This window comes from Hoplias malabaricus, chromosome X2 (genome assembly GCF_029633855.1).
Source record: "Hoplias malabaricus isolate fHopMal1 chromosome X2, fHopMal1.hap1, whole genome shotgun sequence".
NCBI classification, from domain to species: domain Eukaryota; kingdom Metazoa; phylum Chordata; class Actinopteri; order Characiformes; family Erythrinidae; genus Hoplias; species Hoplias malabaricus.
Genome location: NC_089819.1, coordinates 23,228,828 through 23,246,317, shown reverse-complemented (window position 1 = coordinate 23,246,317; position 17,490 = coordinate 23,228,828). Strand labels below are relative to the sequence as shown.

At 40.3% G+C, this 17,490-nt stretch overlaps 1 protein-coding gene across 1 annotated transcript in view; it reads right to left on the bottom strand.

Moving 5' to 3' along the window:
- The window catches only part of LOC136677282 (cilia- and flagella-associated protein 299-like), a 109,641-nt gene extending 92,151 nt beyond the window's left edge, over nt 1-17,490 (bottom strand). Inside the window, exons 1-2 of the mRNA XM_066654776.1 lie at nt 17,367-17,490; nt 13,332-13,462 (exon numbers count right to left, since the gene is read on the bottom strand). Coding sequence (XP_066510873.1) covers nt 13,332-13,462; nt 17,367-17,477 — 242 coding nt within the window. The 5' untranslated portion in view covers nt 17,478-17,490. The remainder of the gene's footprint in view (nt 1-13,331; nt 13,463-17,366) is intronic.

Sequence of the window (17,490 nt, the reverse complement as noted above, 5' to 3'; positions counted from 1 at the left end):
CCTATCAACTGGGTTCAAGACTTGTGCATGTACATAGTTCAGAAGAACATTTGTTCCAGATTGCACCGATGCATTGCAAATCTCTATCAGGGAAGCTGAAACAGGAGAGTCCCACTTTTGCCAAACTCTCAATTCTTTTCAACGCTAACAAGTTGAACGAGAGCGCTGGCGTTTAAGCCCTGTGACTATGGATATTTATTCAGCTGATTTAAATATAGCTCACTTCCAGAGTTAAATTGAGTACAAAGCAGTGGGAATGCAATAATATCCAACACGTGACTTTCTTTTTTTTTTTAATGGATTCTGCTGAAACAAAATGCAGCATATTTGTTCTTAATCAGTAGTATACGATAAACTTTATTTGCAAAAACAGTACACCAAAGAACTCTTTAAGAAGAGGTTCATCAAGGAATATATAGTGGTTCTTATGATGACCTTAGCATCAACCTACTTTACTTTACATTACTACATGTAATATTTAGGGCTTTTGATGGCACTGTGAACATTTATCGTAAACTAGAGGTGGTCTGTACTGATGATAATATTCACAGTCATTGTAAATAGAAAATCATCATGGGATATGATGTGATTTCATTAAGAATATTGTGGATAGTGTGAGTACTTAAAGAACACTGACCTGACTCTTAGTTGTTAGCTGACTCTCTAGTTTTATTACTAAGAGAGCATAAATATTTTTTTAACCCTAACACTAACTTAAATGTGTTGAATCAAAAAGCTATGAATAGCTATGAATATAGCTATATTATTCATTCATTCATTCATTCATTATCTGTAACCCTTATCCAGTTCAGGGTCGCGGTGGGTCCAGAGCCTACCTGGAATCATTGGGCGCAAGGCAGGAACACACCCTGGAGGGGTCGCCAGTCCTTCACCGGGAAACACACACACACATTCACTCACATCTATGGACATTTTTGAGTCGCCAATCCACCTACCAACGTGTGCTTTTGGACTGTGGGAGGTAACCAGAGCACCCAGAGGAAACCCACGCAGACACAGGAAGAACACACCACACTCCTCACAGACAGTCACCTGGAGGAAACCCACGCAGACACAGAGAGAACACACCACATTACTCACAGACAGTCACCCGGAGCGGGAACCTCCAGGCCCCTGGAGCTGTGACTGCGACATTAACCTGCTGCACCACCGTGTCGCCCTTAGCTATATTATGCTTTTAGTAATTAAATCTAAAAAATAAAAAAGATGCATTGTGATGTATATGACATATTGCAAAATGTCTTTAGAATTGCGAAACAGAGTAATTCTGTCTCCCTCAACCACAAATGTTCTCAGCCAGCCTTAAAATACAGATTGAATGTGAAACACGGATATTTAAACTAACGTCCCATCCAGTTAGCGTTATGTAAAACTTGAGGTGCCAGAATTTCTGCAGCAGGACCACCAGAATGCCAAGCCATCTTCACCCAGGCAAAGCTGAGTGTGCCCTGAATAACAGGGCAGAAGGTCTGATTTCAGTCTATGCGAGTGAAGGATTAACACTCAGGTGCGTGTGTACAGTGTGTGTTCACAGCAGGGTTTTACTTGGCTGGAGAGTGATGGCTCCTCCAGTCACTGAGTTAGAAAGGCTAGAGTTTGTAGAGGCAGTTTTTTTGGAAGGAGCAAAACAATGGACAAAGAGCATGGCTGTGGTAGAGAGAAGTGGGTGGTGGGGGGGGGGGTAACTGCGGCCCCCCCAGGCCCATCTCGGGCACACAAGGTCAGGACATCTGCTGACATTTTACTGCTGGGTTCAGGCCAGGCTGCAGGTTTCGGGGCTCCTGCCAGACCCTCATATCAGCACTCCGTAAAACCACCAGCTCCTCGAGACTCACTCCACAGCCCTTGGGATCCCAATGACCCTGTGCTTTTTTTTTTTTTTTTTTTATTCAAGGCTAGGAGTTGTCTATTTGAGAAGATACTGTGAATTGTAAACTTGGAGAGTGGACCCTGAGCTAATATGCCAGTCTAGATGGTGCATGTTAATCTAAATAAAAAGTCAATTATTATGTGGAGAATACGGATGACAGTTTGTATTTGGTTGTATGCTGAGAGAAGCAAATTGGACACAGAACATGAATAAGCTGACATTCTGTCTAGAGAGGACCTGACCTGATGCTTATTATTGGTGTGAGGCAGATAGCTGGAGCAAATCCTGGGACCTGTAAGTTAATGTGAAAATGTACAACACAAGAGGTATGAGTTAAAAAATTATCCACAGAAAAAATTGTCTTGGGACAACGATTTTTCAATGTTTGCACACATTTATTTCTGAACCATGCCCACAATAACTTCACTCAGGTTACCAGCACATCCAGCCGGACCTTCTTTTAAACCTTTGAGTGTGACATTAAGATGTTTAAAGACATTTGACGTAGTCCGAAAAACTCTCATAAAATCTGACTTGACAGCTATGACTTTTGAATGAATAGTTCAGGCTTCACAGGGCAACTCACAGCAGCAGGACAATATTTTAGAAGATACGTGTTTTCTTCTTGACTCAGTAATGCGACTTTCTTCAGTTTTAACAAACACCTCATACACACTCTTTTATGGTATATAGGTGGCACGGTGGGGCAGCAGGTTAGTGTCGCAGTCACACAGCTCCAGGGACCTGGAGGTTGTGGGTTCGATTCCCGCTCCGGGTGACTGTCTGTGGGGAGTTGGTGTGTTCTCCCCGTGTCCATGTGGGTTTCCTCCGGGTGACTGTCTGTGAGGAGTTGGTGTGTTCTCACTGTATCCTTGTGGGTTTCCTCCGGGTGACTGTCTGTGAGGAGTGTGGTGTGTTCTCTCTGTGTCTGCGTGGGTTTCCTCCGGGTGACTGTCTGTGAGGAGTGTGGTGTGTTCTCCCTGTGTCTGCGTGGGTTTCCTCCGGGTGACTGTCTGTGAGGAGTGTGGTGTGTTCTCCCCCTCCAGGGTGTGTTCCCGCCTTGTGCCCAATGATTCCAGGTAGGCTCTGGACCCACTGAGTTACAGATAATGAATGAATGTTTTCTTCTTGACTCAGTAATGCGACTTTCTTCCGTTTTAACAAACACCTCATACACACTCTTTTATGGTATATAGGCACAGCAGGTTAGGGTCACAGTCACACAGGTCCAGGGACCTGGAGGTTGTGGGTTGGAGTCCCACTCCAGGTGACTGTCTGTGAGGTGTGTTCCCCACAATATGTCTGCATGAGCTTCCTCCGGGTGCTCTGTTTTCCTCCTACAGTCCAAAAAACACATGCTGGTAGGTGGATTGATGACTCAAAAAGTGTCCGTAGGTGTGAGTGAATGTGTAAGTGTGTAAATGTGTGTGTGTTGCCCTTTAAAGGACTGGCGCCCCCTCCAGGGTTTATTCCCGCCTTGCGCCCAATGATTCCAGGTAGGCTCCGGGCCCACCACGACTCTAAGATAATGATATATATTTAAACTAATGCCTTCTCAGTGAGTGTGGTGATTGTATAAAGTTATATATAATCACAAAAAATACCAACAAATAACATAAAACAAATAAGAAATAAGGTTTTCTATAAAGTAGTAGGTGAGTGTGAGTTAAAAGAACAATGTTTTGTTCTGATTCCCCTTGATTTACATGAATTTGTTAAACAAACAGCACACCTTATATAAAATCATTATTTATTAAAATATACGCTAATTATTTATTAAAAATTGAATTATTAATTTAATTAATTAAACATTTTTAATTAATTATTTATTTTAAAATATGCTAAAACTAGGTATTGGATGATAACCTCAAATAAAATGTTGGACAAAATTAAACAACACATTCACACACAGAATATCACATTGAACAATTGTTATTAGGTTTTATTCTAATGTTGGACATTATTTGTTGTTTGTTTTATAGCAAATAAACACTTACTGCTCAGATAATGAAGCAGTATGGAGGACTATTTGAAATTATTTAATCATTCAGTGCTATCAAGCAGGGTGTGATCTATACTAATTTAGGAGTATAAGCTTCCATTACTTCACTAACATACGTTAAACTTCAGACACCAAACTTGTTGCGCTAAGTACACTGGAATAAACCGATTTATTTGATTTTTCACCAACCTTTGCTTTAAGTGTTTAAGTGAAATTGTTCAATTCACGTATTTGCACTTCAGTGCGAACAGTAAATACAGTCCAAGTTTTGTGTGCCTTTTAAAACTAATATCTCACAAGGAAAATAAGAAATATGTGCCCTGTATGGCTTCACATTTGACCACACAGACTTTTGACTGTTTAAGTTGCCAATGTTATTAAAAATCCATCAAACAGAAGTGCACTTTAACAGCAAGCCTGTTTAACTTTAAATGCAGCAGGGTGTGCTCAGCACTTTTTTATTTCCTTTACCAACGAAGAGAACAAATATGATTCTATGAGAAGTCTCACCTGAAACACTGAGAACTGCATGTAACAGCAGAATGAAAAGTTAGGGAACAGTAAATAAGAGTGATTCTCATAAACACAGAGCTTCTCTAAAACAATATAAATCTGTATTTAAATGTTCTCTACATTTGCAAACAATAACACTGATAATATTAAAGGCTAAGCACCAGCTCTATGAAAGTGTCAAACAAATAAATACAGTGGAATTTGAGTTCCTAACATGTGTTTATTGATAGTCAGAAAACATGTTATTTCTTACTAATTCAAGGAATAAGGTTTAAAAGACCGTTTGTCCCCCCCCCCCCAACGGTGTTGGGAAACTCTAATAGGCGTCTTGCCTGTGACGTAGATGGTGGATAACAACTCTAGAAGTTGCACTTAATTTAATGCAAAATGATGAAAAGGTGTGTTGTTTTTGGCTGCAATCATTCAATGTACAGTGGGATCTGTGCACAAATGGCCCAAAGATCCCAAAATATCCAGAAAATGGACTAAATTTGTCAACTTTAAACGGGCACTTTGGAAAGGACCATCCGCTCACTCCGTTATCTGTAGCTCATTTCACTGGCGCTTTTCCAACAATATGGGCATGTAAGGACACCAACGAAAGGTGTTCAAGAGCCTCTGTAACATGGAGGTAAACAGGGTAAGGACACTCACTTCGCCTGTTTTAGTTGGTGTTAGTTAATGTTAGCTTGACTTGCTAAACTCGGTGGCTCAGATTATACTCGGCTACGTAGCTGCATTACGGAGGTTTATAGTGTCGGATGAATTCGAGTTCGACTTCGATCACATTTACAAGAATAACGGTACCTCTACATTTGAGTTTAGCTTATTGCTAGGCTATTGTCATGAATAATGTTGGTTATTTAGCTAGAGACTGTCATAACAGAATTTCCGTAGCGAGCTCGGGTTTTTCCGTCAATTTAATAAAATTGTCCGTTTTAAAGCAAATTAAGCTGCTATTTTCATTTTAATTCATACTTATATCTGTCAGTAACTAAAATAATGTGAAATATTTATGGAGGTCCATTAAGTGGTGCTTAGCCTTTAACAAAGTGTTCAAAAACTGAAACACTGATTGGTTGCAGTGTATGTGTTTCTTGCTGTATTACATTATACTAACATATAATATCATAACCATATTAAAATTTATGAATATTTACATGGTTCTGTTTTGCACTTCTGGGAGATGCATTCCGTTGCCTTGTACTGAGCAATGACAATATAGGTGAATCTATCAATCTAACTATTTATTTATCTATCTATCCATCTATTGGAAACTCTAAAGATGGCACTTATAGCTGAATGTGGCTTTGAGAATGCTTCAGATAAAAAAAAAGCTTAAAAACACAGGGCATAGTATCAGTTCTACCCCCTTGCAGTTGCTGGATGGAAGAGTGTGGAACTGAACGCTTTCATTTATGCAGTTCACTAGTATCTGTTATTTTAAAACAGTGAGAGAGAGAGAGAGAGAGAGAGAGAGAGAGAAAGAGAATGCGAGCTGGCAAAGACAGGGTCAGTCATTCAAACAGTCCCTGGTCTCCATTTAATCGCACAAAGAGAACCTTGAATTTGCTGTTGTCCTTGATTGAATGCAGTCATAACTAAATGCGGAACTTCTATTCACCGAAACAGCCATCATTCATTCAGGCATCTCTTTCATTCAAAGTTTTCTTCGTTGGCTTGAGGATTGGGTTTCACACAAGTCCTCTCCCAGCAAAATCCCTTCATTTGTTCGTTTTGCGATTTGCTGGCAAGATACCTCCACGCCGAGCTGTCAAATGGAGCATGTTATATACTAGCCTTTAGCAGGGTAACAAAAGGGCAACATCTGATTAGCATTCACTGCACAATCTCTCTCTTCCCTTAGTATTTTATTACCACAGGTGCAGGGGCATTCATTGATCAGATGCACGCTATGGGCAAAGCTTGTCCTAATTGAAAACAGCTCTATTTATACACCTGCAGGCACTAAAGGTCTCAGCAAGCGAACATGAGGGGTTGCTGAAAGGAGAGTGAAAGAGGAAGAAGAGAAAGAGAGAGAGGGGAAAAAATGAGGAGAGTTACTGTGAACAAATGCAAAAGAAGTGCTCTTTAACAGCAGCTCTTGGAGAGGCCAGACGTGATGAAAACAGTCTATTTAAGGCTCATTCATGAAGTCCTTTATGCTCGGGTTAATTATGTTTTGCAGGAGAAAATATGATCAGACACAAAGTACCAACAGACACAGTTTCAGACTGTGACATTTGGCCAAAAGTTTGTAGACACGTGTTTGATCAAAATGTCGTTTGAGGCCCTGTCCACACTGATCCGTTTATTTGAGCCATCCACATGAAAATGGCTCTTTAGGTCACTGGAAATGGGGGTTTCCAAAACCCTGCAGATTTTTGAAAATGCCGTTGTCACTGTTCTCTTGTGGAAGGAATATCTTCAAAAACGCTGATGTCACACCAAGTGTCTGTCTCTGGCCGAAATGCACATACCTCCTCACTCCTTCTATAGTGATGTACATAACTCATTAAACTACACTATACATGCAGCTAGCACTAGATTTCAGATTCCCACACAAATGAATATAAATGATGCTGTATTAGAAATATATAATGCACTGTTAGGACCTAGATTCAGTCATTTCATGACATGTGTAGTGCACTACTTAGGGAGGATGGAGTGATTTGGGATTAAACCTGTGTTTCTCTCATGTGTCATGGTGTTTTAATGCCCCTCTTTAAGAGGTACTATGGCCCCCTACTGGACTGGCGTGAGAATACAGTCGTTTTCTTATTCGTCTGGAGAGGATATTAAAAAATCCGCATGGACAGGTCCTGAATTGAAGGGTATTAAAAAGCAGTGCCCCTTGGCAGCAGTAACCTCTGCGAAGGCTTTAGATGGTTCAAACCGTCCCCTCTAACCTATGTATGAATTTGAGTATAGTGATCGTACACCGGTGCAGCACCTCCAGAGCATCCTCATTCATTTTGTGTTTTTCTGAGGCGTCTATACCTTCAATCATTCATTTTCTATAACTGCTTCATCCTACTCAGGGTCGTGGTGGGTCCAGAGACCACCCAGAAGACTGGGCACAAGGCAAGAGCACACCCTGGACAGGACAATCCATCGCTGGGCATCACACCCAGTCACAACTCTGGGCAGTTTCACACACTCTTCAAGACACTTTGAACCCACAAGCGTAGGACACTGGAGCCGACATTATATTGTGTCAAATTATACCTATAAGTTAGGACTGGGCAATTTATTGAAAATGAATCAATGAATCAAATTAATCATTCAGTCTATATCGATTATATCAGTTTTTTAACAGCTTTTTTATTCTGTTATGACCCCACTGCGTGTTCATGTACTGCCTCTTTAAAACCACTCTATCAAGCTGTAGTCACATGATTCTGCCCCTATTTGCCACATGGAAACAACATAAATGCTGAGGCCGACCGAGCGACTCGAGCAGCTCGTACAAAAGAAAAACAAAGCATCTGTGGTGTGGGCATGCTGTGCTTTGACTATAATTAAGACGACACTGAACAAAAAGAAGTCAAATGTAAACTCTGAGGAAAAAACAGTTTCAGCCAAAGCACAATCAAACACCAAATCTAAACAGTGCTCAGAAAACAAGAGAAGAAAAAAGCTCCCGGCAACATTAGAAAAAATACGCCAGCTTTAACACTGGAGCATATTTACAGCACAAGCCTCGTCACTGAACTGTGAGGGTCAAAAACACAAAAAATAATAGTTCATTAATTGTAATCGTGGTATAAGGTACAATTCATCGTGATATTGATATTGCACTCATATCGCCCAGCACTACTATAGGTGTCACTAAAGTTAGTAAGTTACACTTATGCAGTGCCTTTCTAGACTCCCATAGCATTTTAACTCCTTTGGTACATTAGGGAGTAGCCTCGAAAACGTCCAGTGTGTAGTGTCCATCTGGAAGATAACGACTGCAGTCAATCTGCACCAGCAGGCTTACCTTACATCAGCTATTAGCTGGGGAAACATTCCTACTCTATTCATGAAAGTTTTATGACAGAGGCAGGACCTGTTTTGTTTTGTCTCATCAGAAGGACGGTGCCATTTGTTCACATTGAGTCACTTGGATCCACATAGAGCAGAGGGACAGCGTCCTGTTTACCCCGCCAACACAACTTCCAGCAGCCACCCTAGCTTTTCTAGGAGGTCACCCATCCAAGTACTGGCCTGGTCCAAAGTCACTTAGCTGCATGTTCTGGTGTTCTTGTGCTCAGGTGCTATGGAAGCCACATGAAATAATTCCACCACTTAAAATAATTTTAATAAAGGCGCCAAATTTTACTTTTCATTAATATGCTATTTGCTATCTCAACATATTGAGATACTATCTCATTATTTTGAGATACTAAGTCAATTTAATTGTGATACTATCTCATTATTTTGAGATACTAAGTCAATATATTGTGATACTATCTCATTATTTTGAGATACTAAGTCAATATATTGTGATAATATCTCATTATTTTGAGACACTAAGTCAATATATTGTGATACTATCTCATTATTTTGAGATACTAAGTCAATATATTGAGATACTATCTCATTATTTTGATATACTAAGTCAATATATTGTGATACTATCTCATTATTTTGATATACTAAGTCAATATATTGTGATACCATCTCATTATTTTGAGATACTAAGTCAATATATTGTGATACTATCTCATTATTTTGATATACTAAGTCAATATATTGTGATACTATCTCATTATTTTGAGATACTAAGTCAATATATTGAGATACTATATTATTGTTTTGAGACAGTATCTCATTATTTTAGATAATATGTCAATATATTGAGATAGTATACAATCTCAATATATTGACTTAGAATCTCAGAATAATGAGATAGTACCACAATATATTGACTTAGTATCTCAAAATAATGAGATAGTATCTCAAAATATTGAGATAGCTAATTGAATATTAATGAAAAATAAAAACTGGTGCCTTTTTTGTATTATTTCATGTGGCAGAAACAGGCTTGCATACAGGTGCAGTGTCTCCTGGCCATAACGAGTACATTAGAAGAATTGTGTTATGAATTTGTAATTTATCTAATCAAATAATATATTTTTCCTGTATCTCTGCCATAGAATGGTGAAAAATTAACAGTTTTATGACGTGTGTTAATGATGAGATAAATATTTTACATAAATATGTCATAGATGTTATGGCATCACTGAAATGTTCTCTGTTCACTTTGAGCTCTGGGGTGTCACAGGGGACGGCCATTCTGGAAGCTGTTCCACATCTCTAATTAAACGTTCATCGGTGCTCCATCAGACTATTTTAATGTTTCAGCGTGCATGTGGCCTATTAACTTACCCTGTCTTCTAACAGTTTAATGTGTTTGGAGCAGATTTATTAAATGGATAAAAACTCCAGACTGACAAACGCCATGTCTTTTCCAGTGCTGCTGGACTATTATTAACAGGGTTCCATCCCCATTCATCTATGATCAGATGAAAGCAGTTACTACTATGGAAATGTTACCAGTTGCATTGTAGCTGCAAGGATTATATCAAAACAAATGATTATTGATTAAAATGATTATCAAATTATTAAAACGAAGTTATGTGGCTAAAAATGATTCACATGGATCTCTTATAAAGGCTTAAGTACAATCCTTGAACTCTACACTCAGCGTCTTTTAAGGTTCATGCTTTTCAAAGTTTGTAGTTCTTACCGTTGTCTAAACAAACTCTAGATGCCTCTGCCATGAGCAGGGAGAGAGAGAGCGAGAGAGCCTAGCATACCGGACTTACCGATTTGTTTTTTTACTCATTTACAAAAACTGGGGAGCAGCAAATGTTGAGAAAACATCTTCTGAATTTTATAAAAAGTATTTTTTTGATTACAATTGTGAACTTCACCTTTAAGAGCATTTACTTAAAGGGGACATATTATGAAACAATCATTTGTTCAGTGCAATAATGTGTATATTTGTAGTCTACCAACCCTCAAACTGTGAAACAGGACCCATCAGTCATAATACATGGGAAGTCTTTCTGATTTTGCTTCACTTCTGACATCAAGGGCAGAGACTTTTTACATGTCCGGCCTCTTATCTAAGTCTCTTCAGTCACAGCGCTGGACCCGCGATTATGTGAGAGAGCACAGTCAAGGTTAAAAACGAGAAAACCAGAACAGAGGAAAAGAGAACCCAGCAAAAACAGCTAAAAACATCAGCTTCTGCTCTTTGCTCCTCACTATTGGGTGTTCACGTCGGGGTGAACAGTGAATCATAATTATTAATAGAAACAGGGTCTTAAAATAGATGGTGTGAACAGATTTGTGTGGACAGGGGGAGAACGCTGATGTGGGCTTGGAGCCTTGTGGTATTTTGGCCATAGTATGCTGAAGATGTTCCATTAAGTGTAATTAAGTGTAATAACTGTGTTTTCTTGAGGAAATGTACAAAATGTCTCTTTTAAAGAGTGATGTAGACGTTCATATTTAGATTCCTATCCCATTTCAATCCAAAAAGACAAGTTTATAGAGGTGAATTTCTATTAATTTATTAGAACTTAAGTAATTTGTGTAATTAAGTAATGTGTGTAACTCATCGACATTAAATGATAGCTGAAACACTGGGATCTTACTGGAATACTGCATTGCTTTCCCACTGGTTTCCACTGTGTTTGATTTAACAGGTTTTCTCTTCCTTCAATAAATACAAGAAAACACCTGAAAAGCCCTGTAAAAATGATCAACTGCACAATATAGAAGTGGCAGACAGAGATTTGGTTGAGAAGCACTGGGGAATTTGTTCAATTCTGATTTATTATTTCACTTTAGCCGAGAGCAAGAACCTCCGGCCATGTTTTAGTAGGGTTGAATGCCAAAGGGACACGTCTACAGGTGGTTAGGCAGGGGAGCTGGCCACAACCAGCCCGAGAAAACACAAATATAGTCCTCCAAAAATGTTTCCTGAAGGCTGACCGCACCAACTATGCAATCATCGGCCAAGTCCAAGTCCAAGTTTACAGCATCCCAAAACTCCCACAAACACACAGAAAACACAAGCTTCACTCTCTTCCCAGAGCAGAAGATATAGCCCCAGAATCTCACACCAGGGACTCATGTGGTGACAGCTTTTGGCCAAGGGCCTTCAGTGAAGACTTTGCCCCAGCACACAGCACAACCAGCGTGGTGTAAACCCTCCTCTTTGGAGAAGTGAGAGAGAAGTTTGTCATTTCATTGCAGTGAATCACATAATGGCCAGCTACGACCACAATCACTCAAAGGCCACTGTGGAGCGGAGTGTTGCTTATTTGATTTCCTGCACTCTTAAAAAATAAAGCTACTGAAGTGTTCTACTGAAGGGAGAGATACTATAGAAGTCCCACTTTGGGGTTATGCTTTTGTGACCCAAAAGGACACAGAGATTTTTTAATTTCTTTATTATTATTTTTTTTTATATAAAAGCATTTAGTAATAGAGGATGGTTCTTTAAATAACGATGTTGTGAGTGTGATGTTTGGTCAGAAACCCTTTTGAAGTTTAAAGGCTAAGCACCACTTAATGGACCTCCATGAATATTCCACATTATTTTAGTTACTGACATATATAAGTATGAATTAAAATGAAAATAGCAGCTTAATTTGTTTTAAAACTGACAATTTTATTAAACTGACGGAAAAACCCAAGCTCGCTACGGAAATTCTTGAATGCAACCGTGACGTCACTGGTGGACAACAGCTGAACAACGCCGCGGTAAAACACCGTTATGACTGACTGTTATGACAGTATCTAGCTAAATAACCAACACTATTCATGACAATAGCCTAGCAATAAGCTAAACTCAAATGTAGAGGTACCGTTATTCTTGTAAATGTGATCGAAGTCGAACTCGAATTCATCCGACACTATAAACCTCCGTAATGCAGCTACGTAGCCGAGTATAATCTGAGCCACCGAGTTTAGCAAGTCAAGCTAACGTTAAATAACACCAACTAAAACAGGCGAAGTGAGTGTCCTTACCCTGTTTACCTCCATGTTACAGAGGCTCTTGAACACCTTTCGTTGGTGTCCTTACATGCCCATATTGTTGGAAAAGCGCCAGTGAAATGAGCTACAGATAACGGAGTGAGCGGATGGTCCTTTCCAAAGTGCCCGTTTAAAGTTGACAAATTTAGTCCATTTTCTGGATATTTTGGGATCTTTGGGCCATTTGTGCACAGATGTCCCACTGTACATTGAATGATTGCAGCCAAAAACAACTCACCTTTTCCTCATTTTGCATTAAATTAAGTGCAACTTCTAGAGTTGTTGTCCACCATCTACGTCACAGGCAAGACGCCTATTAGAGTTTCCGAACACCGTTGGGGGGGGGACAAACGGTCTTTTAAACCTTATTCCTTGAATTAGTGAGAAATAACATGTTTTCTGACTATCAATAAACACAAGTTAGGAACTCAAATTCCACTGTGTTTATTTGTTTGACACTTTCATAGAGCTGGTGCTTAGCCTTTAAAGAACACCTACGCAGAGCTGTCTTAAAGTACAAGCTTTTGTCTTGGATTCATGAAAAGTTGTATGAAATATTTAAAAGTTTAGGACCCAAGTGGTATTAGCAAAAAAAATGGTTATTTAAAGAATGATTCAATGAACATTTTTGTGATGTTTATATTCTTGTGATGTTTGCAAAGCCTGCTGGGTTTGTGAAGATGTTCAGGAAAGTTAAACTTGAACCTAAACCGGACCTAATGTGACCTATTGTCCTTTGCGATTTGCCATAAATGTGTAAATCAGCATTCACGTTTACATTCAACTTGTATATTTACTGGAAAACATACGGACAAACGTGCGCTCTCAAGGTCACGCTCTGGTGTGAAGATCGTCCATCTCCGCAGGCAGCGGACGTGAACTTACTTCTGCTGGGTCCTGTTGGAGAGCCTCAAGGCCTCCGCAGCTGCTTTCCTTGTCTGGAATTCCTCCCTCTTCAGGACCTCGCCACTGCCCCTCAAGCCTAGCTCCACCAGCTGGCGGGCCAACTCCTCGTCCTGGAGGAGCAATGAAAGAGATCTAGTGAACATCACAGAGGCCAAGAGGGGGTGGTTACAACTGAATGAACAATATGAGCAAGTCTGTCCAATTGAACTTGACTTCTAGGGCATCGTCTTGAAATACAAAGTGGTGGAGGAACATGTGCTGGAAGAACGGTATAGCAAAATACCATACAAGAATATACGTTGTGCTGGTCATAGCTTGGTGCTCTCCATAAAACAAGCATGTCCAGGTCTGGACTTCCAAACTTCACTTCCTCCCTCCTCAAGCCAATTCACAATAATGCAATCCTTTTGGTTACTAAATAACAAGCCTTTAGAGAGGATGTGGGTATACAGGGTTAGCCTTTAAAGGGTTAATCAGAGCGGGGCTGAGGACATGGCTGTGGCTTTCTGGATCAAGGATTTGTGCCACATGTCACTGCAGCCCACTCAACATGGACCGTGCTGTTTCCAGATGATTGAGTGAGAGAGATTCTTTGGGCCTTCAAACGAAGGGGCTGCTTTCATGTGGCCAGGAAGCACAGAGCCGGTGAAGCTCTGGTTGTTATGAACTGCGAGTCCAGCTCTGTTTTAAACACAAACGTCCAATTTTGTGTAAACACGATGAGAGCTGTTAATTGGGCTTCGTTCGTGAACTGAAATTAAGACAAATGTAAAAGTGTGCCATTTTAAGGCTGAGCTACATTTTGAAGTCACAGGGAACAAAGCACACACAGATAAAAACTAAAACAGATAAAACACTGAATACAATTAAACAGAAAATGAGCCGTAACAAATAGAGTTTAGACCAGATCTGTGGCCTGACTCACTCTCTGTGACAAACACAGAAAGAGCTCTCTAAATCTAAAACAAATTATAAATACATAAATAAAAGACTGTGGGGAAAATACAGATATCTGTGAATATAAATACTAATGAATACATAGAAACCTTTATTAAGTGTTAAATCTGGTCCATTTTGGTTAGTACTAGGGATGCACCGATCCGATATCAGTCCCGATATTAACAATATGAGCTAGATGAGCTTTAAATTCAAGTTATTTAAGCTACTTATGGTGCAGCAGTTAGTGTTGCAGTCACACAGCTCCAGGGGCCTGAAGGTTGTGGGTTCGATTCCCACTCCGGTGACTGTCTGTGAGGAGTGTGGTGTGTTCTCCCTGTGTCTGCGTGGGTTTCCTCCGGGGGACTGTCTGTGAGCAGTGTGGTGTGTTCTCTCTGTGTCTGCGTGGGTTTCCTCCGGGTGACTGTCTGTGAGGAGTGTGGTGTGTTCTCTCTGTGTCTGCGTGGATTTCCTCCGGGTGACTGTCTGTGAGGAGTGTGGTGTGTTCTCCCTGTGTCTGCATGGGTTTCCTCCGGGTGACTGTCTGTGAGGAGTGTGGTGTGTTCTCCCTGTGTCTGCGTGGGTTTCCTCCAGGTGACTGTCTGTGAGGAGTGTGGTGTGTTCTCCCTGTGTCTGCATGGGTTTCCTCCGGGTGACTGTCTGTGAGGAGTGTGGTGTGTTCTCTCTGTGTCTGCGTGGGTTTCCTCCGGTTTCCGGTTTCCTCCCACAGTCCAAAAACACACGTTGGTAGGTGGATTGGCAACTCTAAAGTGTCCGTAGGTGTAGAGTGTGTGAGTGAATGTGTGTGTATTGCCATGTGAAGGACTGGCGCCCCCTCCAGGGTGAATTCCTGCTTTGCGCCCAATGATTCCAGGTAGGCTCTGGAATCTTTTTGGGAGGAAACCCAAGCAGGCACAAAGAGAACACACCACACTTGTCACAGACATTGATTGAAAGCTGGGTTTTAACCCATAACAACAGAACCATTAAGACAATTTATAGCATTTCACTTCATATTATTCCAATCTATCCCTGCTTTAGAACTATCTACAAATTAGAACAGGCCTAAATTTTAATGCTCTATAATGCAGTAGCTTAGAAACAGATTAGCTAAATAATAATACAGCTATACAACAGCAAAGATCTCAGAACTGTGGCAGTAAAATCACTACTGTGGATATGCAACACCATATAGTTTAGGACACACACATTCCAGCGACTCAAAAAGACCTCTCTCTCCAACGAAAACTGATCCATAACATGTGTCTAAAACCGTCCCCTTGGGGTGTAATCATAGTTAACAAAACACACACTGAGTTCACTATTATGGGCAATTCCTCCACCTAATGTTTGAATTATTTATAAACCTCATCTCCTGAGCACCACATTAGCAAATCCCAAGTAAGCAAGCAGTCAGATGGAAAAATGTTATTTGGAAATCTGTCTTAGGTCCATGGGGGGGGGCGTTTCCAGGATTCAGACCAGGTAGAAATAGCCAGTGCATAACTTAGGTCCTACTTTAAATAAAAAAAAAAGAGGAAAACTTTCTTGTTTTTTGAGCTGCTGCTGACCACTGGGTTCTTCTTTGTGTCATGTCCAATGTTGGTCACCCCCACTGTGACAGTAACATGACTGGCAGTAGATTAGCAGTTGAACAAAGGGACAAATAAATAAAAAAAAACCAGGAAAAACAGTGGAGACTTCAAATCACAGCTATTCTGACTACTGCAGCGAATGCCAGAGTTTCAGAGTGATGCCTCAGCCATCCATGGTTGGGAGTCCAGGAGAGATCAATGGTCCTCACTCTCTAGGTGGGTTGGATGGCATTTCCTCTCCCTGTGCATCACCAAGCATGGTGCTAGCCAGCGTGTGTGTCCTTTAGCTAATATACGTTTTGGGCTGTAATTGCTCTCCTCCAAGCATGATGAATTCCTGTGATGTGCTGGAAGCAGTTTGAAACAACGAGGTGGCTGACTTCTGTCCCTGAAGATCTTGCTAGCCGTAACCTTCCAATCTTGGTAGCAAAAGCTACCAATTGTCCATTTTGGTGGTTTGAAATTGTCCACAGGTGTGGGTGAGTGACTGGGTGAGTGTGGGAAAGTGCAAACCTGATCAGGATGAAGCAGTTACGGAAGATGAATGAATAAAACCATGAGTGATGTTCAGCCCTCTTAAAAACTAAACAACAAATGAGCTTTAAGGCAAGACAGTGCAGACAAAATAGACCATTTCAATCCCATTCTTGAGGTTTCTGAATTAGCTGAATATATATAGCATATCTTTCAAACCTGCTCCCATAGGAGTGTGTGTGTGTGTGTGTGTGTGTGTGTGTGTGTGTGTGTGAGAGAGAGAGAGAGAGAGAGAGAGAGAGAGAGAGAGAGAGAGGTATTTGCTAAAATATTACTCATACTATAATATAATCATACTATAATTTAAGCTATAATTGTTTATACTAAAATGACCAGGGAAATGTAGTAAAATGGTGCATAGTGTTGTCTTAACTAAACAAATAAATCTGTTCTGTTAATCCTTTCTCTAAAGTGTGCCTTTGCAATTAAATTATCACTTTTCATGAGATAAAATACAATTTAAATATATAGTGATTTATATGAACCATACAATAAAAACCGAATACAATTAATTTCAAATACTGTTTGTCTTTAAAAATGACAGTTTGACACCTGTAGTGTCTCACTTTAAGAAACATTCGTGGCGCCATCTAGCGCTGAGGAAGAAGAGTGAACTGTCCCACTCACACTCAATGGAGTCATCCCTCAAACATTTCATAAATGTTTAGGGAGCTGTAGCCTATATCTGCATTAAACCACGTTGTCATGTTTGTCATGTAATAAATGAATGAATAAATAAATAAATATAAACGACTTCCTATATAATGTTGTGTGTGTGTGTGTGTGTAACATCTGTTATGATCTAAAAATGTGCAACGCACGGGGAGCAATTTGGGACACATCCCAAGTCCCCTACGGTTTAGGGTGAACTACACAGTCAGAGAGTGAAGGGGAAAAAAACAGCGAAGGAAAACGCTTTCTGTTGCGGTGAAAGAATGGCCGTATTTACCTCGAGATAGTAGCGGTCTAATGGTGTTATCTGAGAGTCTAGAAAGTCTTCATAAGAGTGAAATTCATTTACAATACTGTCCACAGCGGCGGCGGAGCTCTCTTCCTCCATTTTGTTAGCTAAC